Source organism: Cervus elaphus, chromosome 14, assembly GCF_910594005.1.
Source record: "Cervus elaphus chromosome 14, mCerEla1.1, whole genome shotgun sequence".
Taxonomy (NCBI): domain Eukaryota; kingdom Metazoa; phylum Chordata; class Mammalia; order Artiodactyla; family Cervidae; genus Cervus; species Cervus elaphus.
The window spans coordinates 44,629,821-44,657,002 of record NC_057828.1 but is presented as its reverse complement, the minus strand read 5'-3'; the positions used below and the strand labels follow the sequence as shown (position 1 = coordinate 44,657,002).

The window sequence follows — 27,182 nt, the reverse complement described above, 5'->3', positions numbered from 1 at the left end:
TTTTCCTGAGTCCATCCATTCTCATGCCATTTGTCTTACAGTGATGGTGACATCACTGTAGTCATTGATAGTTATTTCACATAGAACTTGGTCATATTTTGGGGAGCAAAATACTTATTCTTGGCTGTGTCAGGTCTTAGTTGCAGTGCATGGGCTCCTCGTTGCTGCACATGGGCTTCTCCGTAGTTACGGTGTGCGGGCTTTGGCATGTGGCATCTTAGTTCCCTGACCAGGGATCGAACCCTTGTCCCCTGCATTGGAAGGCTGATTCCTAACCACTGGACCATCAGGGAAGTCGCACTACTGAGGTTTAAGTCCATCTTTGTTTTTAATAGAGGAGTCCTCCAATAAGTGTTTATGGAGCACCACGTGCACCTGCTCCTGCTCTTCTGACGGATTTGGGGGATACAAAGTCCCATAAAATATGGCTCCTGGCCTTATAATTCTCATCCAAGTGCAAGTGTTAGTCACTCAGGCATTTCTGACTGTTTGCAACCCTATGGACTGTAGCCTGCCAGGATCTTCTGTCCATGGGATTCTCCAGGCAAGTATACTGGAGTGGGTTGCCATTCCCTTTCTCCAGGGGATCTTTCCAACCAAGGGATTGAACCTGGGTCTCCTGCATTGCAGGCAGATTCTTTACCATCTGAGCCACCAGGGAATAAGTTCTTTTTAAAAAAACTTTATTGATGTGTAGTTGATTTACAATATTAATTTCTGCTGTACAGCAAAGTGATTCAGTTATTCTTTTTCAGATTCTTTTCCATTATGGTTTATTACAGGACATTGAATATAGTTCCCTGTGTCACAGTAGGGCCTTGGTGTTTATCCATTCTATATGTAATAGTTTGCATCTGCCGGTCCCAAACTCCCAGTGCTTCCCTCCACCTCTTCCCCCTATGCCCTGGCAAACACAAGTCTGTTCTCTATAGCTGTGATTCAGTTCTGTAGATATGTTCATTTGTGTTGTATTTTCTTTTTTATTTTTTGGTTGCATGGTGCGGTATGCAAGATCTTAGTTCAGCCAGGAATTGAACCCATGCCCCTGTCAGTAGAAGTACAGAGTCTCAATCACTGGCCCCCAGGAAAGCCCCTATTTGTGTCGTATCTTAAGATTCCACATATAGGTGATACCATATGGTATTTGTTTTTCTTTTTTGACTTACTTCATTTAGTATGATAATCTCTAGATCCATTTTACAAGTTCTTTGAATCACTTTTATAATGAGTCAGTAGTTCTTACTGGGTAGCTGTGGTCCACAGGAATTTAGAAAAAGAAATCTAGCTCAACAACTGAAAACAGTATTTTTTTGGAAGAACCCATTAGGCATGCTCTTTAGAGGAATCTGTATCTAGTACTTGCCGGCTCCATTTAAGTTCTCTCTTCATTATTGCAACAGCTTTTTTTACTAGGTTTTGCAGCTTTTAATTTTCTTTCCACCTGTTTGATAACAGTTTCTTTAAAAAACACTACTGAGATTCTACTTGTTTTAAAACTTCACATGGTTCCTTCCCTGCCATCCACAGCATCAGGTTCAGACTCCTTGCCGCTGGATTGTGAGGCAGCCAGTCTGGCCTGGATCTACTTTCTAGCCTCCTTTTAGTCCCTTTATTTCCCAGTGACCACTGAGCCGGGCATGCTGAACTGTGAGGTCCCAGTGTGTGAAACTGCTGTTTTTATGTATAAAAAGCGGCCTAATACCTGAAATCTCACATGGTTCAGGTTCACACGTGCCCTTCCTGTACTGTATTGTGCTTTCACACCTCTTTTCTGATGAGGACGTCCTCACTTGCTTCATTTGACGGACTCCCACTCCCACTTAAGACCCCTGGCAAGTGTCCCCTTTCTGTGAGGCTCCCAGTGGAACCAGTGCCCCCTACCCAAGGCTCTCGCGGCTCTCTCTTCTCACCAGGTGGCCGGGTGGCTCCTGAGAGATGTGGCTCTGTCTTGTCTGGCCTGGGAACACCCCGAGGACAGGGATCACAGCACATAGAACCCTGTCCTGCATAGTCCCAGTACTCAGTGTTAGTGAATGTTGAAGGAATAACTGTTTATTTCATGAACTGACTAATATACAGGAATAAAAAGCCACTCATATTCATGTTTTTAAAATTCTGATGTCGTTTATTGGCACAAAAATTATTCAGATACAACATGGTGTCTAGACATGGCTACACTTTATACTTTGTGCATTTCATGTAAGATTTCTTTTGCTCCTACTTCCCGACATGTACTAGACCTTCCCTCTCTGCGTCAGCACCTCCACGACAGCATTTCCGTATTCCAAGGCCTTGCTCCAAACGGAGGGCATTCAGACCTCACTGAAGACATCCCAGAACCAGGCCGGGAAGGCCAGTGTGGGCCGCCTCCTGCACTGTGATGCCCTCTGTGCACCTGCCCAGTCGAGGCTGCCCGGCGATCTGAACAGACTCTCCTCTGAGTGGCTCGGGTCTTGGCTTGAAGTGTATATGTCGCAGCGTGGTGGGTGAGGCAGAAGACTGACCTTTCCCACCCATTTTGGCCCATCTTGCGAGGGTTGTTGCTGCGTCCACGGACCAGTGAGGTAATGAGATGGGCGAAGGCGATGAAGTCAGCTTCTCCGCGTCTTTACAATCCAGAGTCCTAATCCGTGTCCTCCACGACCTGAGGCTTCGTGACTGCGCTGAGTTTGCTGTGTCCATGTTGAGAGGAACGACTAGGCCATTCTCCTGTCAGCAAACACTTCTGAGTTCTTTTGTGAGTTAAGTCAAAACCCGTATTTCTAAAGTTATAGATCTTCTGTTCCCCAAAATCAAGGGCTTGATTTCTGTAGTATTACTGTGTTTACTGTCCTGGGAACCAAATCAAGCCTTGTGTTTCCGACAATATATTCTTTAACAGCAGCTAGAAAGTTGGTTCAAACCAACTTATAATATACAGTAGTTCTTTTCATTTACATTTCAGAGCTGAACTTTCTGACCATGGTTTCAGTTTAGTGGAAGCAGATACCAAAGTACAAAAGCCTCAAGAGAAGTGCTGTGGGCACGTCTGTGCCTCCAGTTACCAGAAAGGACACCTAATGAGACAGGGAGAAAAGGAATATTTTAATAATCTGGGCTTCTTCAAAGCTTTACGCAGATACACTGAGAATGGAAACAGCAAGGTCTGCCCACCCCCGGGACCCTCCTTGAGATCTCCCACAGCTAATGGTGCAGGACAGGTGTTATCGTTTCCAGTCCAGGCCAGACGCCTGCTGTGGTCCCGCAAGGATGCCTCCCTGTCACCCTCTCTCTCTAGTTTCTACCTTCAAGCATGCCTCAGGCAATTAATCAAAGCAGACCCCAGAATGGTCCTTGAGGTTACAATTGCTGATGATAAATCTGTCTTTTCATCTCCTCTGTCACCCCTCTGGCTGCTTCTCCTTTGCCCTTCCTGTATCTCTGAATTGACAGCAAAAACCCCAAAAGAACACCCCCACTCCTCAAATAAGGGGGCCTCACCTATTCGTCTAAGTCAATTTAACATGTCATTTTAATTCACTTTGGTGTTTGCCTTCCAAATACACATCCATATGTCTCCATTTTCTCCTTTTTGGAACAATGAGCACATCCAGTGAGTATAAACTTTTGAAGAGACTTGAGACACAGTTTCCCTATATGGATACCCAATTTCCCTGTATGGATCCCTGTCCCCCCCACCCCCACCAACATCTTTTTTTGCAACTCTGGCTTTGGGGCACAGACAGGGTAGGGGCCTGATTGCTTATTTGAACAGAGGTGCTCACCAGCCAATGTAGCACTGGCAGAGGTTTTCATGGGATGTCGCTTGTTTGATGAGCAGCTCGACTTGTGTTGGGACATCCAGGGTTTCGTCATGAGAGAAGTCCCGACCTAGGACATGAGGAACAAAAGCGTCCAGTGTGCACCTGGTACCAACCACCCAGCTCCACCGTCCCCCAGCCAGGATCAACTGTCCACACAGCCTGAATCAGCTCCCCCTCATAAGTGAATATAAATGCTATATAATACTTGGATTTTTAAATTTACCTCCACGTGACCCATAAACACCTAATATATACTAACAAACACACTAATATGTACTCGGCTCTTGGTTTACAGTAGGTAAAGTCCTACAGTGGGCAGAGTACAGGAGTGGCAAAGATCTGACCAGTGGGCTTCTATTCCATTATCACCCTTGAGTCGGGCAAGTGGCCAAGGAGCCTCTTTCACTCCTACCAGCCTCTCCTTCCAGCCCCTTGTCCTGCAGTGCTGCCGGCTTTCATCACACACTCATAGTCTCCTGCCTTACATGGGCGCTTAGTACTGCCTGGCCAGCTCCTCTGGCTATACACCCTTCCATCTCCACCATGAAGTTCTCTTCTCTTCTCGAGCGTCCAAACCTCTCCTCTGGCTCCTCACCCTCGGCAGGGGACCTCATTTTCTCCTCTAGAGCCCACTGATTCACTAAGGGCAGAGTTCAGGGCCCTGATATGTTGGGCTGTGTTCGAGGTGCCAGCTTTGTTCAACATGAGCTCCCCCTTCTTTTCCATCACCCCCGAGAGTGGGCCCTCCTCCCATTTAAGGCCAAGTTTACCCGCACTGTGACCCACCACCTCCTCTTTGTCAGGAGCCTTACAATACCAACCATCCTGCCTCTCACTCACGTCTGCAAACCCTCCCTCTCATGTGCTCACTTTTCTGTAAACACGTTCCTCCTCCTGTTGAAGGAAACAGAACCGCTCATGCAACTTCTCCCCCTTCGGCTATGTCCTCTCTCCTCCCCGCACAGCCAGACTTCCTGAGAGCTTTGAAACCTGTCTCCGTTCCTTCTCTCTCTCACTTTGCATTCTCTTCTGCTGCTTTATTCTGGCTGCCAGGCTCATCAGAGCTCTCAGAGGGCCACCAGAGACCCGGAACCCCCCTGGATCTCTCCCCACCCCTCACGGCCCATCATCAGTCCTTTGCATTTTCCTCCTAAACAGCTCTCGACTCCATCTCCACTGCCACCCTTGTCTCATCAGCTGTCCAGCTGGCACTGACTGTGGCAGCTGCTTCCTTCCCTCCAGCCCCTGCTCCCCCCACAGTCAGAGCAGGCAGGATCTCACAATGGAAACCTGCCCAGCTCCCCTCCACCCCGTTAAAACCCTCCAGTGGTTTCTCACTGCCCACAAGATACAGGGTAAAAACAGAAGGCCCTGCATGGTCTGGCCCTGGCCCTCTCAGAGTCCAAACACTTTGCATTATGCTCCTCTCACCCTTCTTGGGGGCAGTTTGGCCTGCCAGGCTCTCTGACCTTTTTTCCTTGCTATCTTCCCTCCTACCACAGGGTCTTTGCACATGCTGTTTCCTTTACCTGGAAGAATCTGCCCTAATTAACTCCTCTAGCAAATTTTAGCTCCTAGGTAGTTTGCTGAGGGAAGCTTTTCTGGAACTTTTGGACTTAAATTCCCCTGTTACTGTCATCACAGCCCTAGTCTCTCTTTCACTTAAAACGGTATTCCTCTTTAGAGTCCAAGTCCCATGAAAGCAGGGAAGATGCCTATTTTTAACCGACACTGTTTCTTCAACATCTAGAACTTGCAGGTCCTTAATGAACCAATATGCCTTGACAACAGAGCTTATGTGCTGGGCCTCCCACGTCCCAGTCCATCCTCACCGCCTTCTGAGTGAGGTGTTCTTGTCACTTTCTGGCCAGAGGAAGAGACACAGGCCTGTAGGGCCCCACCTGTGGTGCTGGGCCTTTGGCCTCCCTGCCTCCTACCCCCACATCACACCATTTGGTCTATGTGACACGTCTCCTGTTCAAAAGTACACGGTGCTCCCATCCAGGCCCTCCACTCTGTACAGCTACCTGAGCACAGGTGGGCACTGAACCAAGGGGTCAGATTTGCTCTAATTTCGGCCATGATGATTAATTTTATTGAATTTGGACTCAATAGAATTTTACTGTTAAACTTCACTGTTAAAACGAGATTAACAACATTACTTAAAGGAAGTGCATTGGTCATTAGAGAATCAGAGAGGATCCTTCACTGATGGCCTCAGAGATAGTCCAGCTAGCAGCACAGGGTCACAGTTTAGGCACCAACACCACTGGAAACCGGGCTGAACACCCACTCAAGGAGGTTTTATGTTCCTTTTAAGTAAACACATATACACACTCACCAGTGAGCTTATCTCGAACCCTGTTAATAATTTGAATAGCTTTCTTATTTAGGGCCTCTGGTTTCACCAAACCATCTCCAACTGGAATAAACAAAAGCAGAAATAATAGTAAGACTGGATCATCATAACAGGTTCAATGCACACCCCTGTTTTTCTCAAATATTCACTTTTGTTAAGTGTGGAGCAATTCTTCCTCTTTGTTTATCTTTGTCCTCAGAATATAATGAGAAATTCATGGGACCTTTGCTGCTCAAAGGCAGTTCTGTTGCTTCCTCTTACTGACCCTCCTCCTGGTGTTCACAGCTGCTCTTTTCTTAATGAGCTAGCTGATGCAATTCCTCAGAGGCTGGACTTACTGAAAGAATGAATAGATTCTGGCACTGTGGTCCCCGTTTTCTTATGGGCTGGTTCCCCAAGTTCCACACCATCCAAAATTTCTAGGAGGAAAAAAAATCAGCAGAAAATTCAAACACCAAGAAGCCACTGTTCCAAGGTATTAGCTCTAATTCTTCATGTACGATCTCCCTTTTAACACCTGTCCCACCTGTCTCAGAGAAGAAAGGAGATAGGACGTGTTATGCTCTTTATGAATTTAACATTTTTTAGGGAGTTCCTGGGTTGTCCAGAGGTTAGGACTCAGCGCTTTCACTGCTGTGGCTTGGGTTCAATCCCTGGTCAGGGAACTGAGATCCCGCAAACTGCATGGCACAACTCCCTCACCCCCTGAAAGAAAGGTTTGAAATCTGCATGAAAACATACAACATTAATAAAATGTTCTGACATACAGAATAGGCTCACAGGCCAAAGACCTGGCCACAAAATTTGGTTGGCTGGACCCAAATTGGTCATAACATAAAGAAAACTAGCTTTCAAAGGATCACGCACGTGACTGAAATGTTATTCCTTGGAGGAATTCATACATCAACTCTGGGGAGAAGTCCACAGGCTTTAGGCTCACCCTCTGCTGACTGTGGCCTTCAGGAGAGCCATCTAGAATCAGAACTCTGAAGCTATTTATACACTGCCCTGGGACATGACAGGTCTTCAAAGTGAAGCTAGTGATGATAATACTTTAATTAATGAGTCCTTGGAACTTAACTTTTGAGGCACATACAAGCAACCAGGCCTACCACCACTGGTGCCACCAGCACAAGCTGTCCTAACTCCCCTTGGTATATCACAGGCGGCACATGGGAGTCACCCAATAATGTATTAACAAGGCAGACCCTGAGAGTTACACCAGTGAGTGTCACATAATCTGGGTGAGACCAGTCATCCGCATGAGGCCCCCAGACACTGTGGGTGATTCAGGGAATCCCAAGTCCTATCACAGTGTCCAGGGTAGAGTCCAAGCTATTCATGGATGACGTGGATCCAGGATGCCCATTTCCTGCCGAGAACACTCTCTTCCTCTCTACCCATCCAGATTCCACTCATCCAGTAAGGCTCAGCTTCGATTCTACCAGCCCACAGGCTCCCTTAACCCTCGCAGTCCAGAGTGATACCTCCTTTCTAAGGCCTACCACCCCCTGGTTCCCAACCAAACCACATGGCAGCTGCCTACACTGTAGTGTGCCGCTCTATTATTCCACATACACTCTGGGGTTCTGTGCTTCCTCAGAGCAGTCTCAGTATGTCACACTGTTTTCATACCTCTGAATACCATTTGGCCTAGTTGGTAACCAGTTGCAAATGTTGCCTAAGTATTTGGAGAGAACGTTTAACTGTTTTACATCCCAGTGGTATTTCCAAAATATGACTGTGTAGGGTGTTGTTGAATGTGGGGGTCAAAGGGTTGGGTTAGGGTTAAGGGGCAAAGGGAAAAGGTAAATGTGTCACACAGCTTGACTCTAAGACGTCTGAGAGCAGGGAATACACAGAGCCCGTTCTGGCTCTCAGAGGGGCGTCATCTTCTTGTAACCCTGTAACCCTGCTTTGTGGACCACATTCCTGGGAACAATGTTTCCTGTGGTTTCCTAGCTGCTCAGGCAGCAGTGTGTGTACATTTCCACTGCTCCCATCTTCCCACTCCTGAGCTATTCCCAAAGCTTTAGAATTAAGGTAACATAGTTAGTAATCATCCCAGACACCATTAAAGGGCATGCTAAAGACTGGCTAATATTCAGACATAATTTAAAAAAAAAATTTTTTTTTTTTTAATTTATTTGACTCTGCTGGGTCTTAGTTGCAGCACATGGAATCTTTGATCTTAATTGTGACATGTGGAATCTAGTTCCTGGGATCGAACCCAGGCCCCCTACATTGGGAGTGTGGAGTCTTACCCACTGGACCTCCAGGGAAGTCCAATTCAGACATACTTTTAACTGATTGTGTTTTTACATATAGGTTAAGATTGGATAGTGTGATCAAAATTTCTGAGCTCTAGGTACCCACTTCTTCCTGAGAGGCATTAAATAAAAAATACATTAGATGCTTATTACTTAAGTCATGCCTTCTAAAGGCAGTGACAAGGCTTGCCCCATTCTAGAAATACCCTGGACAAAAGGAGGACAGAGTCTGCAGCACTCACCTACTGACTGGCCAGCAGAGTAGGAATCTGTCCTTGTCCGTGATCGCTTGTTACCTTTGGTATTTGCTAGGGAAAGAAAGAAAAGGAGGGTTAAAAAGCACTTCCAACTTTGATTTGAAAAAAACTTGGCTGATATACTTTCCCTTAATCATAAAAATATAATTTTCCCAAAAGCCATAACTAAGAGAAAACAAAAAACATAACACTCAGGAGTAAATGGGTGGATGTTCACAAGGCATCTGATCCTGAGGGGCATTTTATATGGCTGAGTGGGATTCAGATGATGTAAACTGGATAACAAGTGAGTGTGTGACAACTGCAGTGGAGAAGATGCCTCTGATTAGTAAATGCCTTCTGAGGAGGTCGGAATAAAGAGCAGACTAAGACACTGTTGAGATAGCACAACTGTTTGCAAATCCTGTAAAAATTCCGCCTGCTATTCAACATGAAACCTAAAAAAAGTCACCAGAGTACTTATTTATTCTGAAAAATGCTTTAATCAAGATCTAAACTGATGACCAGAGTTCTCTTAGTGAATAAAAATACTTGAAATTGATTTCCAGCCACCACAGCTGCCCTGTGGAAGAGTGGTGTGGCAGCTGAGTACTGGGTCTTGGGCTCTGTGTGTGAAGGGGGGCAGGACTGAACTGGCTACGCCCACTGTGGGAGGGAGTGAGCCCCAGCACCCCGGCTCTTGCTGAGACTCACTGTCCATCAGCCTCCAGTTCAGCAAAGGGTCATAGACGAAGGCTTCCAGCACGGCCATGACACTGTCCTTGTGCTCCCGAAGCACCTCCATCACGGTGTGGCACGTGATCCTGTAGTTGCCATCAAGGCCTGTGACCTGCGGGTGGGCCAGAGCTGCTCACCACGGAAGTCACCATGCTGGTCCCCGAAGGCCTTACCACCCAGCATCACCTCAGAGGGTGTCATCCCACTCAGAGAGATGATATGGCCATCACTGAGGGGCCAGGCTGGGCATGCCTCAGAGCAAAGGGTCAGGACTGTCGTTCATATGAAACAAGGTCTGGCGTAAAGGTTGGGTAAGACTTTTAAAGACTGATCGTTTCTAACAGGATGGACAATACCAGGAGGATACGACTACAGCATAAGCGGGGCATTTGGGGAGCTAGAGATCTAACAAGGAAGGAAGTCTGTCCTTGGAGAGGGGATAGAACTGTACTGGTCCCACTTCAAAGCAGTTGTTACCAACATCCACTCACCTCCATAGCATTGGTCAGCATTCTCGTTAGTCTAAATGGAATCTTCTCTGGGAATTTTTCTCTGGTCATAGCAACCTAAGGGTAATAAAGGGAAAACCCAGGTCCACTGGTTAGACTTGTCTTCCTCAGCTGGAGCCAGGTGCAGGTAGGTGGCTTTCCTTTGCATCACCAGCACTGATTTCAATTAGAGCATAGAAAGGAAGCAGCCTGAGTCTAGTTTAGTGATGGGACTTATTGCTGGAATTTAAGACAACTAAAAATTTAAAAATAAAAAAAGAGAAGGTGGGGGAGTGGGGAGGGAGAGAGAGAAAAAAGGTAAGTGTGTATCACGCCCAGGCCTTCAACCAACATCTCCTTTTCTGAGTCCTGTAACGGCAAGAATCAAAAAGCACGTACTTCATCTATTAGACTGATGTTCTATCACCTTGAGAGAAGAATCAGGGGTAAGAATACGGCATTTGGGCTTTTAAGTTTGCCTAAGTGGTCGGAGTGGGGTAGAAGGTGGTCCTCTGGGTTCTGGAACATGTGCTTACCTCAAAGCAGTCCCCAAAGTCAATATGCAGTATCTTTCCACTCAGCCGGTCCAGCATCAGGTTTGATGGGTGTCTGAGAAACAAGAGAGAACAGCTCGGATGAACAGCTCCCAGGTCTGTGAGACTCTAGGCCAGGGGCTGGTAAGTGACAGCACTCAGGCCAAAGCTAGCACTCCACTCCCAACTTTTGCAAATTATTTTTATTGGAACACAGTCATGCTCATTTGTTCATGCACTGTTTTGGGCTGCTTTTATGCTACAGCAGCAGAGATGAGTATTTGTGATGGAGACTGTAAGGCCAGAGACTAAGATATTTACTATCTGGCCCTTTACAGAAAAAGTTTGCTGACCCCTGCTCTAGGGCTCAAATGAGAATTGATCTGTGTGAATCACAAGTTGCCCCATGATACCAAGACAGTTTGTTTTCCCAAGGTCTTTGGTCACAGGATAAATGGTCATAGGTTTCTGGCAGTGCTGGCACCTCAGAGTGACAAGGCTCTTCGAGATGGGCTCTCATCTGCCTGAGTCCCTGAGCCCCTCCAGGCAGGAGCATCTGGGTATTCTGGACAGGTGCTCTACTAAGTTTTTTAAAAACAGGAATTTATTATTTTTGTGGGATTAAATTTTTTTTACTCTCAAATAAGTGCATGAGAATGATCCCAGAAGGAAAACTGTAGACATCAGAATATTATTATTTTTTAAAATTTCTGAACATTTCTAAATGACTTTTGCAGTCAGTACATTTGGATGAAATTTAATATGTAGAACTATCAGAGGGATCTACTTTGGTTGGTTTCAATTATAGAAATAGGATTACTTCTCTTAGCATAGTGATGATTGATAAATGTTTACTGAATCAATAAAATCAACTGGATTTCATGTGGTTTTTAATACATTAAACCAACCTATGGAGAAAGTTTCCTTGAACTATGGTTTTTCTTCTCTTTAGTTTGACATGCTGTTTTGATGGCATGGACAATAATAGGGGACTAAGGCTGATGCTGCAAAAAACGCCTAAAGTACGAAATATAAACATGTACCAAACAGTCATAAGGCTCACTGGAAAACAAAATGAAATCATCCAAGAAAACTATATGATGGAGAAAGAAGATTCAAAGAAACAAATTCACTCACCTATCACCCAGGCCCAAAATATACCCAACCATAGACATGACTGCTAAAGAGCGGGTATAATTGGTTCTTCGATCAAACCACACCTAGAACACAGAAGCACATGTGAACCGAGGCTCTGAAAACTAACTGGTTTTCAACACAATTATACCCTAATCAGTTGTTTGCTTACAGTCCAACAATAACCAGTTTGTTCCCAGTATAAGGGAACAAAAATCATTCATAATTACAAATTTAATAAACTCTGCTCAGAGTAAACTTAATTGGAAATGTGTAGAACTTAGATCACTAAGTAAATTAAACTTTGCTTAGAAATACAGAGACTAGAGTAAATGAAAATATCCATTTAAGGATATCCACTTAAGATTGAAAAGATGTAATATCCTTCCAGATTATTTAATACATTTAATGTAATTTCAGTAAAAGTTCATTGGCACTTTCTTGGGAATCTTGACAAAATGATCCTAAAACTTACCTAGAAAAAAATTAAATGTAAATAACTAGTGAGAAAAGACTTGTATTAACAGTGGGATACTTGAGGATAAATAGAAAGATCAATGATACAGAAATTCTAGAAAGAAATTCAAGGGCATATAAGAATTTAGTATATAATAAAAGTTGACTCTGTTACAGTGGTGAGAGGACGGATTATCTGGTAATACTGTGTGTGTGTTAAGTCACTCCAGCAGTGTCCGACTCTTTGCGACCCCATGGACTGTAGCTCTCCAGGCTCCTCTGTCTATGGGATTCTTCAGGCAAGAATACTAGAGAGGGTTGCCATGCCCTCCTTTAGGGGATCTTTCCAGCACAGGGATCGAATACGTGTCTCTTACATCTCCTGTACTGGCAGGCAGGTTCTTCACCACTAGCGCCACCTGGGAAGCCCCTGGTAATACTGTCACGTTGGTTAATCACCTTAAAAAAATAAAATCTATACCCTAACTTTAAATTCCAACTTGGATTAAGGATTTAAGTGTAAAAACAAATCTTATAATTAGTACAAGAAAATCTTGAGGTGGAGAGAACCTTTCTAACTATAAAGTCAGGGAAACTTTAAAGAAAGGATTAAAAAATCTATTAACTTCTAACATTTAAAAATGTACATCAAAACCAAAACAAAAACTTCAAACCTAGAAACATACTATTAAAAGAAATGGAAAAACCAGATAAATAGGAAATTAATAATATATATGAAAAAGATTTAACAGCCTTAATAAAATACTATTGTAAGCAATGGTTGAAACATGAGACTAACTACAGGTAGACTGCGTGGCTCAGCCATTCGGTTTCTGCTCTAAAAGACTACACATCACCCACAGCTAATCGTCACAGGCCACGTCCACCAGGGGCACAGGGGCAAACAAGCCATTCCCGGGGAGAGGGGAGGCCGGGGGCAGGGGCGTCATACCTCAGAGCTGGGGCTCTTCAGCCACAGCAGTTTGGCCAGGTCGTCCCCAGCTGTGTTGTTGACGGCGTGCTCAAACACCTCGACCTTCTGCATCAGAGTTAGGTGGTCATAGTCTGGAGCCATCTGCACCAAGACACAAGTGCTGTGAAAGAGGAACCCAAGACGAGCAACTCACAGCCTGGAAGCAACAAGGCTCTGAGGCCAGGCAGAGAGGGGCTCTGATTTCACCACTGCCACCGAAAGGAGAAGGGGAATAAGGAGAAGCAGTGGCCACTCTAACCTGAGGACCACAGGAGGGGCCAGGGCAAAAGGGGCAGGCATCAGGCCTCGCCTCGGTACCAGCTTAGCGTGAATGAGAGCACTGGGAGGTTCAAACACTTTTTTACTTTTCTCTCTCACACACCTACTGAACACTGCTTCCTTGCTTCCCCATTCAGCCAGTCAGCGCTCTGTGTACAGTGTTAGGATCAGCAGATGTATGTTGCCTGATGAGTAATACCGTCCAGTCTCATGGAGGGTGATGAAAACCCAATTGCTGGGCTTTAGGATCCTTGTTTAATCTTAGAAAAGGTTATCTGCTTGAAGACTTATACCATTAATCCTTCGTCAATAGCTAATTCCCTTGAATAGACTTTTCAGTGATGGAACAAGGAAAACAAATTTGTACCAATTCCCGAACTGACTTGCGAGCTTCGCCTCCAAGACACTGAAGGGTTGGGTCTGGCAGCCTCATTACATACCCGCAGCATGATGCGATGCTCGATGTTGAGAAGGATCTTCTTTTTCTCCCTGTAGTCCCGGATGAGGGCGTGCAGTGTGTCACAGTGGGGGACCCAGCCGATGAGGCCCGAGTTGGTTGATAATGGAATGACGGCGTACCTCTGGATGCTAAAGCCCACAGGAAAGCAGGGTCAATGAACAGAAAACAGAGCAGACCTTTGAGCCACTTGTGGCACATGCAAACTGGTTTTAATGCGCCTGTCCACACAAGGCTACTGTGGGGCGTGTGATGAGGGACGTGGTGCAAAGCATAAAGCCTAAAACACAATCGGGGTTGATGGTATGAAGGTACCACCAGTATTCCCAACCTGCCTAACAAACGCACTGCTTTGGGGGAACAATCCCATGATGACTTCTAAGCCTAAAATGACCTCCCCACTTAATATCCATGTTCTTAACAGAAAGAGGAGTGAGAGAAGCCTGAGGACAGGAAGGGCTTGTTAGGGCTGTCATTTCATTTGGCATAGAACACATCAAATTTGTGGAATCTCCCATCTAAAGACCATGAAATGTTCCTTTCTGAGTCCTCTGAAGGACTTCCCCTGAGAACATTCTGAAACCAATGGAGAGTCTTTCTCTTTGACATCTTGGCTACTGATGACCTCCTATCAGGTACAGAATCATTTACTTGGCAAAGGTAAGTGACGACCTGGAAGAGAAGTAAGAAATAACTAGATTTCTCTAGTTATCTAGGGCCATCTCTATGGCATCCTGAATACCTGAGGTTTTTCCGAAGAGATGTCGGGTCATTGGCCAGAAGGGTGTTGACCAGGCCGAAGAGCTGCATCACCCGTTCGTCCTGTCGCAGGTCCTCGTGGCCCTTCAGAAGGAAGACAAACTCATGCCCGTTGCTGCCTGTGGGGAGTGAAGTGGGGAGCAGTCAGCGAGGATCAGACGGTTTCCATCCTGTCGGCTGGGGGACCACTGCTGCATTTGCAGGTTGGCAGACACATACCATACCCAGTTACACTGTCCTGACAAATGGAAGAAATGCACCCTAGAATGAAAAGAATGGCCTTCCTTTTGATGGTCCCCCAGTAAGATGTTCGAATCAACAGTAAGTAAAGTTTTTTAAAAAGCTCTGTCTTCAAGGGCCAGGAATGAGTCTGTACAGAGATGGTCACTCTACATGTCACCTCCCCACCCAACTCTCTGTTCTGCTCTGACCTTAGAAGCCTGACTCCTAGAGACCACATCCCCTGGGCTCCCTGGTGTTTGGCCAATGGGGGCACTGGCAGGAGGTTAGAGGGTGGAAGAAGGAGAGGTCGGGGTACCTGCCCTTGACAACCAGCCAGGTTCCGGTTCTAGAAGTAGCTCCCTCCCTTGGTCTGGACCATGGCGTCAGGGGATGCCCTCTCTTTCCAGGTTATAGCCCTTGCTGGGCTCCGTGCCCTCTAGGTCTGAAGGGCGGGGGTGAATAATTATACACTTCATACTTCTGGCCCTCTTAACTCAGCTGTGCCTCTGAAAACATTCCTTCGTTAAAGTCTCTTTAGTTAGAAGCTGCTGAAAGCTGACCAACACGCATGTTAGTATTAGAAGAGACCAGCCTACAGAGAGACAACCACCCGGGGACCAGCATTCGCCACTGCTGGTGAATAATCACGTTTAAGAAACACAAGCACCACCAAAGGTGCAAGAGCTCCAAGTACCAGCAGAACACTCAGGCCTTCAAAACCACCCTCCTGGCAGCACACCGCACTACTGCTTCACTAAGTTCACTTTACAAAGCATCCCCACAAAGAGAGGATGTGAAGTATAAAGAAGGACACTCCAGCCCAGGTGGCCCTCCTCGACGTGGCCTGTCACCTGCTGTGCTGCATCTGCAGCCTCTTTCTTCCTCATCTGCTCCCTGACCAGCCCCCTGCCAGACCCCCCCTCCACGCTGTAGGCCTGCACGGTTCCCTTCCACCTGCTCTGGGGTGGGGCTGATAGGCCTCACCTAAGGAAGCACAACAGGAGGAATCAACTAGAAGTCCCAGTGAGGATGTCCTCCACTCCACTCTCAATTCATGGGAGAAAGGTCAGCAGTGTGGACAGCAAGCAGTTGCGTCAGGAGGGGAGGGGTCCCCTGGGCTGGGAGGGCGACTCAAGTACCAAAAGTGCACGAGGGGCCTTACCCATGAGCGTCAGCTTCCGGGGCCTCTGCTTGGATGTGATGACTTGCAGAGACGGCGCGATGGACTGAATGCGAATGATGGGCTGGTTGGGGTCGTAAGTTCCTGGCACAGCCAGTTCTAGATCCCGGCACATCAGAAGTTTGGGGGAGACGTACTGCAGCTCTAAGGATGTGAGCTGTGAATAGTTACCAGAGTTTAGCTTTCTGCCTTTCAGGAGGAACTGAAATGCTATTTACGTATTTTTCAATGGATTGCTAGTAGCCATGACTTGTCCCAAAGTCCGCAGGTAGAAGTGGAGCCAGGTGCTGGGGGCTTAGTGTCAGAATGTTCAGGCAGCGAATGACTGGTAACCCTGGTAGAACCATGAGATCCTACCTGAGGCAGCTGCTTGGAGATTCGTCTGAACACGTGGTAATAGAGGTCCCAGGCTTGGGTGAGGTCCTTGACGTTCCCTGATTTCATGTACTTCCTGCACCATTCCTGGGCCTCCATTAAATCTCGACCATACGCCTGAGAGGGGAAGCAGGAGAATGCGCAAGGTGTCACTTGTGTTGACTAAGCCCAACTCTGAGTCCCCAGCAGGCAGCAGAACTGCTCGGGAGGGTACGCTGGCCAGACAGCACTGGCTGGGTTGCTAGGCAGCTTTCTAGTCCCGGAGCCCCACCCTCAGGATGGCTTCTCAGGTGAAGTGAGGTTGGAAGAGAGACGAGATGGCCCTGTGAGGAACCTCATGGTTTTCCAGTTAAAGTTTCGGAAGGGTTCTTGTAACTTCATGACAAATGTTATTTCTGGTGTTTTATATCCTGTGACCTCCCTCCATCAGAATACATTTTATTCAAGTCAGCAGAAAGGTTAGAGGGAAAGGAGTCTGCTAAGGACTTTGGGGTCCTGTCAGTTCACGTCATTTTTTATACCATACCTGGTTAAAGGATGTTTCCTTCAGTGTCTGGGGTCCCCGCTCCATCATGGCGTGCAGGGGCTCCAGCACCTCGAACATGCCTTTCACGTTTCTCTCCCCAAAGTATAAGCGAGACGCCTCTTCCAGGCCTTCGTGCCACATCTCGTGCCAGAGGATGGCCACTCGGATCAGCTCCTCACTCACCTGGATCAGAAAGGGGAAGGAGGGACGTGCCCAGGGTGAGCTAAGCTCAGAAAGGCCAGTCTTGGAGAAATAGGAGGGACTCTTTCCGGCAGAGGGAGTACGCGGCCCTGCCCTGAGGAAGGAAGGCCGGCTCATTCGAGACCTCTGCTCGGTGGCTCGAGTCCGCCCGGACTCACCATCATGGCCTGCTGCACCAGGGTGTTGCTGTGCTCGCACATGTTCTTCAGGATTTTGTTGGCTGCGTTGTGCCGGGCTGTGGTGGTGGACTTGGAGGCCACTGTCAGTGGGTAGATGAGGGCCTGAAGCAAGCACAGAAGGAGCGTTTGCAAACATGTGTAAAAGGAGGATGACAAGAGTATGGTGCTGACACTCATCCCAGTCTACCAGGCAGGGGCTGTGTGGCCTTGGGCGGAATTCTTTCTTTTCCAGAAGACCCTGGGCAGACCAGAAGACCTGTCCAGCTGGGCAGACCCTCCTGGGGCAGGACGGACTCTTGGCTCCCAGAGGCATTTGTGTCCCTAGAGCAGCTTTAGGAAAGGTTGATGGCCAAATCAAAGGTCAGCAGTTAGACAGAAAACTGCCCAGGATCTCCACGCACCTGCGGGTGGTACCGACCGATGTCTGTGAGAAGCTGGTGGATAAGACGTCCCACCAGGGGCCTCGGCGTATCAATTCTTGCAATGAGCTGAGGTATAACCTGATATTCAGAAAGACACAGTATGCAGCCTATGAGACGTGGAAACAACTCTAGTTATTCTTCTGAGCCATCAACAGCTCTTGCACCTGGTTTGATAGATACTGTTGGGCATGGAAATGATTCCCTCTCTTCAGTTCTCTAAAGGAACTGAAGAAAATATGGAGTCTTGACCTTGGGGTTGATCCACTGTATAGTGCCTGCTTCCTTGTTCCTTTCAACACTGCATGATTCCAAGAGAGATGAGGAGCAAGACCTGACCCATCCTCACCTGTAACCCAGTGCCCTCACCTGTGATCCAGTGTCCTCACCTGTAAACCAACTGCCCTCAACTGTAACCCAGTGTCCCCACCTGTAATGCAGTGCCCTCACCTGTAACCCAGTGCCCTCACCTGTAACCCAGTGTCCCCACCTGTAACCCAGTGCCCTCACCTGCAACCCAGTGCCCTCACCTGCAACCCAGTGTCCCCACCTGTAACCCAGTGTCCCCACCTGCAACCCAGTGTCTCCACCTGTAACCCAGTGCCCTCACCTGCAACCCAGTGCCCCCACCTGCAACCCAGTGCCCCCACCTGTAACCCAGTGCCCTCACCTGTAACGCAGTGTCCCCACCTGTAACGCAGTGTCCCCACCTGCAACCCAGTGCCCTCACATGCAACCCAGTGCCCTCACCTGCAACCCAGTGCCCTCACCTGTAACGCAGTGCCCTCACCTGTAATGCAGTGTCCTCACCTGTAACGCAGTGTCCTCACCTGTAATCCAGTGTCCCCACCTGTAACCCAGTGCCCTCACCTGTAACCCAGTGCCCTCACCTGTAACGCAGTGCCCTCACCTGTAATCCAGTGTCCCCACCTGTAACGCAGTGCCCTCACCTGTAACCCAGTGCCCTCACCTGTAACGCAGTGCCCTCACCTGTAACCCAGTGCCCTTACCTGTAACCCAGTGTCCCCACCTGTAACCCAGTGTCCCCAACTGTAACGCAGTGCCCTCACCTGTAACCCAGTGTCCCCACCTGTAACCCAGTGTCCCCACCTGTAACCCAGTGTCCCCAACTGTAACACAGTGCCCTCACCTGTAACGCCGTGCCCTCACCTGTAACCCAGTGCCCTTACCTGTAACCCAGTGTCCTCACCTGTAACCAAGTGTCAATCTGGATTGCTTTCACCCCTTCCACTAAGGCTTCATTTACATCTGGCCAGTGACCATAATCAAACCATAAGGTGAGGACTCTGGGAAAGAAAAAGGAAAGTCATAGAAAATTTAATTTGCCCGGTTTTGCCTGTTCTCTCATCTTTAAGACTCTTTAGAAGAGCAGTACCGGCAGGGTCCCAGAGCAGTGACTGCAGTATGCTTGGTCTCAGGAGCCCTGGGGAGTAGGTGGTGGTGATGGCTGCCAGCGCCTTACTGGACACAGATCACCCCCAGGGAATGACCATTTCACTCCAGACAACAGAGAGGTATCCCCATCGCACCAATTCACACATCTAAGAGATGAGTCCATGGATAAGCTGTGCATGTGTAGGAAGAGTTGCCTCTAACACAGCAGAAACTAGGAAACCTGGCACTTAGCCAGGAAACCCCCAGATGCAGCGAGGCCACACACTGACAGCCTCTGGACTGACTGGCCCGTGCCATTTGTTTGGGCCTCTCAGAGTCACCTCCGAAAGCTGAAGGGATTCTAGCAACACTCTGAGAAAGAGCTGGGCTGCTTCTTCCTACATAACAGGTTACACACCAGAGTCTTCAGGCACTGCTCCTTCATCTTTGCAGATTTCACCCACATGAGTGAGGCCCAGTCAGCTGCGACTCTGGGATGTATTCATGGGGGGTGGGGAGGGAAAGAGGACTTTACAGGTGACTCCTGTGACCTGCCCCCGACATGGCCCCACCAGGACTTCCCTTCCTGATACCTGAGTGTGTCCTGGAGGTTGTTGCCTCGTGACAAAGAGATGGAACGGAAGAAGCCCTGGACAGCAGGGACAGTGTACATCAAGAGGGTTTTGGACAAATCCTGTTGGAATACACGTATGTTAGTGACACTCCCACCTCAGCTTTCTCATCTGTAAAATGGGCAGAACAGCCCACTAAACAGCACATCTCCAAGAGTGGTTATGAGTATTAAATCAGTTAATGCACAAAAACCCTTTAGATCAGTACCTGACATGTAGCAAGCACCCAGTAACTACAATGGTGCCTTAACTATTAATATCTTGGGGTAACAGTGGCTTCCTGGACAGGGCAGCAGAGGAGGTGGGGCTAAAGGCCCTGAATATGCTGACCTCTGAGCTTATCAGCTGCCCCAGAGCTTGAACTTGAACTGACTGCCCCAGGGGAGAGAAAAAAACAGACAGTGGATTCTGCTGGGCTCTGTGCTCAGAGTGGGCCCGCAGATGTGCAGGCCACCCCCACACAGGTGCCGGGCATTAGGAGAATGAGCTCAGCCATGTGGGAAGCACGACAAGGACCTCATTCTTTAGCACGGAGGCTATGTCAGGTCCCCAAACGCAAATATACACACAGAAGTACCATCTAAACAGTGCCAGATGGCAAGCCATGCTTTCCGGCTTCCTCTGGGGCTTCAGAGCAGAGCCTCAGGCTCCTGAAAGGCTAGCCAGGGCTCCATCCTCAAGGTGCCTGGTGCCCGGGTCAGTCCGTGACAGTGGGGGCGGGGGTGGGGGCGGGTACCTCGGTGACCTTCTTCTGCAGAGGAGACGGGGTAGGGCTGTTCTCGGCGCTCTCAGCCTCGCTCTCGCTGTTGCTGCCCTCGGTGCTGGTGGCCGTGGCCGTGGCCGTGGCCGCCGTGGTGGCAGCAGTGGCCGCGTTAGTGATGTTGGCCCCGCTGGCGTGTCGCAGTTTCTTCTTCTCGTCGCGGGCTTGGTTCTGATGTTTGTAGTGGAGCACAGCCTCGAAGTTCATCACTGCCCACGCGTGCCAGGCCTGGGGGCAGGGTGGGAGGACAGACACGGGGGCTGTGACAAGAGCTGGGGCAGGAGGCTCGGGTATCAAGGGCCTCGAGGGGTATGAGGCCACAGCTGAGGCTAAGCAAGGGCTGCCCTTTTGTCTCAGTGGTCAGTAAAGCGACCACTCACTTCACTTCAGCAGAACACTTGGGAATGGGGCGTTTCACTAAGTCCAATGTGATTCATTCATTCTGTGGTGCATCTGTTGTATCAGGGACTGCGGTGGGTGATGTAGGATGGGGGGGCATGTGAAGAGGAGCACGCCATGGGCCTTGACTCACGACCTCTTCATCTAGAGAAGAGGTCCCTCAAAGACCTGCAAATAGGCAGAATGGGATGGGGCAACGAGGGAGAGACAACAGGAACGCCAGGTGCAGGGCTGGGAAGGCTTCATGGAGGAGGGATTTGGGGCAGGTCTTGAGCCACGTTAGATGGATGAGGAGGGAATAGGAAGGCACAGCAAGGGTGTCCGGTAAGAACAGAGATGAAGATGCAGGTGGGCAAGCAGTGTGGTTCACAGGAAAGACATGTGCTTGAAGCTTAGGACACACGCAGGAGGGTAGGGAATTCCCAACAGAGCTTTTAAAGATGGGTTAAGGGTCTTCCCTGAAGGTCTGGTGGTTAAGAAGGTGCCTGCCAATGCAGGGGACATAGGTTCAATCCCTGGTCTGCGAAGATCCCACATGCTGCAACTAAACCCGTGCACCACCACTACTGGGCCAGTCTCTAGAGGCAGGGATCTGCAACTACTGAAGTCAGTGCCCCACAGAGCCTGTGCTCCGCAACAAGAGAAGCCGCTGCAATGAGGAGCCTGTGCACCACAATAGAGAGCAGCCCCCACCTGCTGCAATTAGAGAGAAACAAACAAGATACAGCACAGCCAAAAACAAATAAATAAGTACAGTTTAAAAAAAAAAAAAAAAAAAGATAGGTTAAGGGAATTCCCTGGTGGTCCAGTGATTAGGACTCGGTGCTTTCACTGCTAGGGCCCGAGTTCAGTCCCTGGTCAGGGAACTAAGATCCTACAAAGTGTGGCTCTGCCAAAAAAAAAAAGAGAGAGATGGGTTTGAAAGATTCCTTTGGCAGCAGATACAAAACAGATTATGGAGGAGAGCAGAAGTTCAGAGAGTGAAGGTGGAGGTCTTAGCCAGGCAGAGGACAGTGGGAAAGGGGGCACACCAAGAGCACAGGCCAGCCATGGAGGGCAACTCACTGTTTGTCCCTCACACCTGGCTGAGGGCCTGTCAGAGATCAGTGGTCAGTGACTGCCACCCAGAGAAGCCTTTGGTGCTCACTACTCACACCTCTGAGGGTTTGAGCTGTAGTAATGCTTTGAGATAGCACTGCCTGGTGCACAAGGCATGAGGAAGAATTTGATTTGGGACCTTGTAAATTTGCAGTGATAGCAAGACATTAAATAATCCACTCATAGTTGGAACCTTCTGGATAACTGGTAAATTTCTTTGAATCTCTTGCTAAAAACCTTGCTTTAACACGGAAGTGTCCATTTCCCCAGCTAAGCAGAGTAGATGAATCACAATCAACTTTTACTTGATGAATAACAATCCTACAATGACCCAGGCTCAGCTTTCCCATACCTTCGTTTAATCCACAAATACCTGTATATGTACAGTGAGCTGGGGGTCACAGCAAACAAGACAGAAGGAGTCCTGCAGGCACGTGGGACTAACAGGCACCACTGACGGGAGATGACAGCACAGACTCAATAGGCCCAGACTAAAGCCAGTTTTTTTTTTTTCCTTTGATTTGTTTCTTTCAGAAAAGTTGAATGAAGGAAAGTAATCTGGTTAGGACACAGTGTTAATCTGTAAGGCTCTAACTGGTCAAGTGTTCACTGGACATATTCTTCCAGTCTTGGACTGAAGCTGTCCTAGAGAGAATAATTACTGCTGCTTTCACAAAATGGGCATTTTTCAGATCAGACTGATACATGCTTAAAGCAGGCCAAGAATTTTACTGTAGATGTTTCTGGAGCCTTCAGATGTAGGTTTTGACCCCAGAAGGATTCATTCCCAGAGTATCAGCAGGTTAAAGAGACACCGGAAAGGAGTGGATGACATCTGCCTCACAGATAGTCTAATCAGGCGGCCCCTCAGAAAAGATATAAAAAAAATATGAGAAAGCATGCTCTCACCAGAGGTGTATACTTCCAAGACTTATTCCTCTACCAGTCAAGCTTTTATACATTTTCTAGTTTTCTTTATCTTCTTGAAAAATTTCCTAACATATAACAGGATGTTACTCCGAGCTTTCCAACAGAAACAGAAAGTTCAGTTCTTAGATGAGGAGCAGGCAGGGATGGAAATCATAAAGAAGCTGGGAAGGAACAGATGACCCAAGGGAAGATAAAGTTCCAGAGACTACAAGGGAAGATAAAGTTCCAGAGACTAACTGTGTGTCCAGATGCTCTAGGAAAATGAGCTGCTAAGACTCTGTAAGACTGGAGAGGATATGAAGAAAAGGGAACCTTCTCGTGCTGCTGGTGAGAATGTAAATTGATAGAACCACTAGGGAGAATAGTATGGTGGTTCCTTAAAAACTTAATAGAACTACCATAAGAACTACCACAGGACCCAGTAATCCCACGATTGGGCATATACCCTGAGAAAATCATAATTCACAAAGAGATATGTACCTCAATGTTCACTGCAGCAATATTTACAATAGCCAAGACATGGAAACAATCTAAATGCCCATCGACAGATGAATGGATAAAGAGGATGTGGCACATATATACAACGGAATATTACTCAGCTATAAAAAGGAACATCATCGGGTCATACATAAACATGTGAATGGACCCAGAGTCCATCACACAGAGTGAAGTAAGTCAGAAAAACACACTGCATGTTAACACATATATGCAGAATCTAGAAAAATGGTACAGATGAACCTATTTGCAGGGCAGGAAGAAAGATGTAGATGCAGAGAGTGGTCAGGAGGGCACAGGTGATTAGGGGAGGGTGGGACTAATTGGGAGACATACATACATACATACACTACATACATACACTACGTGTGTAAAACTGATAGCTAGTTAGTGGGCAGGGAGCTCAGCTCAGTGCTCTGTGATGACCTATAAGGGGAGGGGGTGAGAGGAGGTCCAACAGGAAGGGGATGTATGTACACACGTAGCTGATTCGCTTCAGTGTACACAGAAACTAATACAACACTGTGAAGCAACTATATTCCCATTAAAAGAAGAATAAAAAGACGACAGCATCTCCACAGCCATGTACACACTCATGGTGTAATAAAGCTTTTTCAACTGAAAGAATCTCTCAATCTTTCTGTATCAGTTAGACCTCTGACTAGATCGTGGCACTCAAAGAATCAAACTCACGGTACCAGACCAGGCCACCGAGGCTCTGCGGTGATGCATGAGCACTGGCCGGCATCTGGAGGCAGCGGCGGGAAGCCCGGCTCACTCCCGTCTCCGGTTACCTTGTACCAGCTGCGGTCATGCTCCGTGGCAGCGCTGTAGTACTGCAGGACTTTGGGGATCGTGCTCTCGTTGATACCCTGTAGGTTCAGCTGCCACTCCCCAAGTTTCAGGAAACATCTGAAAACAGAGAAACAAACCCTGTGTTGCTCCCTCCTCAGAAGAGCCCTGCCGAGGACGACGACGTCCCAGGAGCACAATGGCCTTCCTACGGTTGACTCCCAGTCTAGGGAGGCAACACGATTGAACCACCTGGATTTTCAGCCACCTGGAGGGAAACAGACAGGTTTTGGGCACCAATTTTTTTTTTTTTTTTTTGCACCAATTTTTTAAGGATGGTTTCTTCTTGCTCTCTTTCAGTGCTAACATAAACCAGGTAACTGGCATACTGAGGATGAATGGACCTGGCTTCCCCAAATTCATTTCGGTGAGTGGCAGCTGCTGAGAGCAAATTTTCTTATTGATTGCTTTATGGCTTCTCCCTTATTTTCTGGCCGTGCTATGCTACATGCAGGGATCTTAGTTCCTTGACCAGGAAAGGAACCCAAGGTCCCTGCAGTAGAAGCATGGAGTCTTGGCCACCGGATTGCCAGCAACGTCCTCCTTCCTTCTTTATATGATGAAATTAACAGCTAACATTCACTGATTGCTACTCTGTTACAGGTACTGCTCCAAGTGCTTGACATTTTCTTTCCACTAATCCTCATACCATCCTGTTCCACCCTAAGGGAAAAGGAACTCTTACTATCCCCTTTTTAGATAATGAGGAAACTGAGGCACAGAGAGATTATCTAAAGTCACACATCAAACCAGCAGCATTTGAAAGCGAGGAGTCTTAACTCTGACGCTGGACACCAGGAGAACAGCACACGGGTGCTCTTGGGCTATTGGGTCCTGGGGAAATAAGTGGCAGAGACTGTGGAGCAGCATGATTCAACAGCTGCCTGGGCCCCTCCTGGAAAAGGTGAGAGAGATGCAAGCAACTGGCTGCTCTGGGAGCCCTGAACATGCGCATGGGGCAGAGGCTGCTGATGGGGCAGGGCTTGGGTGTGACAGGCTTGACCGTAGGGAGCTCACCGGGCCATGAGCTTGTGCAGCTCCTGCTTGTGCTGCTGGTCCTCGGTGGCGATGGCGTGCTGGGCTTGCTGCTGCATGGTCTGAACAAAGTGCTGCATGTGCTGGAAGGCATCAATCTGTAGTAGGACACAGGCGCAGGGAGTCACTTGTCTGGCCCAACACCAGGGGAAAGGAACTGCCATTCACCCTCTCCTAAAGAACACCCCAGAGCATGGGGGTAGGACAGGGCGCCAGGGCATGATGCCGAGAGATGGCTGCATTTGTCAAGAGGATTCATATTTTTTCAACTCAAGGAGTAACTCTCCTTGGCCAACTGCAATTACTAGTTTAACAAGCCTTAGAAAAGCTACTTGCCCAACTTCCCCAAATAACAATCCATATGAAGTAATCGGAAACCACTGCTTAATTCACTATCAATATATTGCCCTGGGGGAAATCAGACTTCTTGGGAGTTGTTTCAGGCTAGTGAACCCTTAGTATTTGTTTAAGACACTGTGTACCTTGGACACTAGCACAGGAAAAATTACAGTGTAAAAAATCTAATAGATCCGGGGACAAACCACAGTGGAAAAGAATATAAAAAACAGTGTGCCTGGTGTATATACACACACACGTCTAAATCACTGCCATATAGCAGAAATTATACAACCTTGTAAATCAACTATATTTCAATAAAATACATTAAAAAGATCTGATAGGACCTTCAGTACCCAAATAAGAACACAGAGATGGGATGAGGCCCCTCATACATCGAAGTGGAGTGGGGAAGACACTAGCAAAGCCTTTATTTGAACAGGTTGGCTAAGAAGCAAAGACTTCAGAGGGTCCTCAAGCAGTTCCATCTCTTAACATGATTTTATACAAAGTGGCAGGAGGCATCTGGGTTAGTAACAGATAGTGGAACTGCCAGACTCAGAGGTCTGGGAGTCAGTTACAAGCCGCTTGCATAAACCTGCCATGTCCACACGCACCAGCATCGTGATAAATAGAGTCCAAACTCTTCAAAGGGTTTCAAGGATGAAGACAGACAGAGCACACAGACATGAGAAGCACAAATGGGAAAAACAGTGGAATCCAATCCACTGACACAGAGAGGGGAAATGGCATGGGACAGAAAATGAAAGAGAATGTGTGTTTTCTGCTACAGAAAAGGAGAGAAAAACCCAACACTTCAAATAAATAAGGTCAAAATGATCTCCTTATAAATTATATAAGTTTTTCTTTCTTTTTTAAAAGTGGAAACATGTTAGTAATGATAGCTCCGAAGGAAAATGAAATTCCCTTGCTTGGGGGCCAGAACAAACCTCAGATAATTTTAATATATAAGGAATTAATTAATTAATTGGCATCAAAAGACAGAGGGCTTCACCCAGAAGAAAAATGACATGTCAACAATTTACCAGGGAACTAATCCACACATGAGGACAGGGCAGACACACACATGTTCTAACACTTAACAAGACACCTGTCTCCCTCACATCTGCCTTTAGTTTCATTCCTCACCACTGGCTTTGAAAAATGAATTATATTAGCCTCCCACACCTGGGAAGTGGTAAGTATTCTTTCAGTTTTTCTTCTATGGGAACTATACTGACTAGACTTAAATCTGATTAGGAAGAGAAAAGAGAATTGACCTCTCATGACAAAGGTGGAAGATAACTCTGGGTCTTCCCTGGTGGCTCAGCTGATAAAGAATCTGCCTACAATGCAAAAGATGTGGGTTTGATCCCTGGTCTGGGAAGATCCCACATGCTGCGAGCAACTAGGCCCACACACAAGAACTACTCGGCCTGTGCTCCAGAGCCTGGGAGCTGCAACTACTGAGTCTACACACCACAGCTACTGAAGCCGGTGAGTCCTAGAACCTGTGCTCTGCAATATGAGAAACACTGCAAAGAGAACCCTGCACAATGAAGAGTGGCCCCTACATGCTGAAACTAGAAAAAAGCCCATGCAGGAACAAAGACCCAGAACAGCCATAAATAAGTAAATAATTATTAAAAAACAAGTTAAAAAA

The 27,182-nt window shown here is 47.5% G+C and overlaps 1 protein-coding gene and 1 long non-coding RNA gene across 2 annotated transcripts in view; one reads left to right on the top strand and one right to left on the bottom strand.

The window, feature by feature from the left end:
* Positions 1–2,104: 2,104 nt before the first annotated feature.
* The window catches only part of MTOR (mechanistic target of rapamycin kinase), a 124,432-nt gene continuing 99,354 nt past the window's right edge, over positions 2,105–27,182 (bottom strand). Inside the window, exons 37-58 of the mRNA XM_043924194.1 lie at positions 25,166–25,281; positions 24,091–24,208; positions 20,351–20,602; positions 19,576–19,676; positions 18,798–18,894; positions 17,570–17,668; positions 17,148–17,270; positions 16,789–16,971; positions 16,245–16,379; positions 15,870–16,044; positions 14,469–14,604; positions 13,710–13,857; positions 12,970–13,092; positions 11,565–11,647; positions 10,431–10,503; positions 9,898–9,972; positions 9,383–9,518; positions 8,675–8,740; positions 6,501–6,581; positions 6,145–6,225; positions 3,765–3,870; positions 2,105–3,056 (exon numbers count right to left, since the gene is read on the bottom strand). Coding sequence (XP_043780129.1) covers positions 3,041–3,056; positions 3,765–3,870; positions 6,145–6,225; positions 6,501–6,581; positions 8,675–8,740; positions 9,383–9,518; positions 9,898–9,972; positions 10,431–10,503; positions 11,565–11,647; positions 12,970–13,092; positions 13,710–13,857; positions 14,469–14,604; positions 15,870–16,044; positions 16,245–16,379; positions 16,789–16,971; positions 17,148–17,270; positions 17,570–17,668; positions 18,798–18,894; positions 19,576–19,676; positions 20,351–20,602; positions 24,091–24,208; positions 25,166–25,281 — 2,523 coding nt within the window. The 3' untranslated portion in view covers positions 2,105–3,040. The remainder of the gene's footprint in view (positions 3,057–3,764; positions 3,871–6,144; positions 6,226–6,500; positions 6,582–8,674; positions 8,741–9,382; positions 9,519–9,897; positions 9,973–10,430; positions 10,504–11,564; positions 11,648–12,969; positions 13,093–13,709; positions 13,858–14,468; positions 14,605–15,869; positions 16,045–16,244; positions 16,380–16,788; positions 16,972–17,147; positions 17,271–17,569; positions 17,669–18,797; positions 18,895–19,575; positions 19,677–20,350; positions 20,603–24,090; positions 24,209–25,165; positions 25,282–27,182) is intronic.
* Positions 14,584–25,013, top strand: LOC122708091. The gene is made up of 3 exons (XR_006345001.1): positions 14,584–14,688; positions 24,449–24,515; positions 24,848–25,013. It is a non-coding gene; the product is annotated as an uncharacterized LOC122708091 (long non-coding RNA).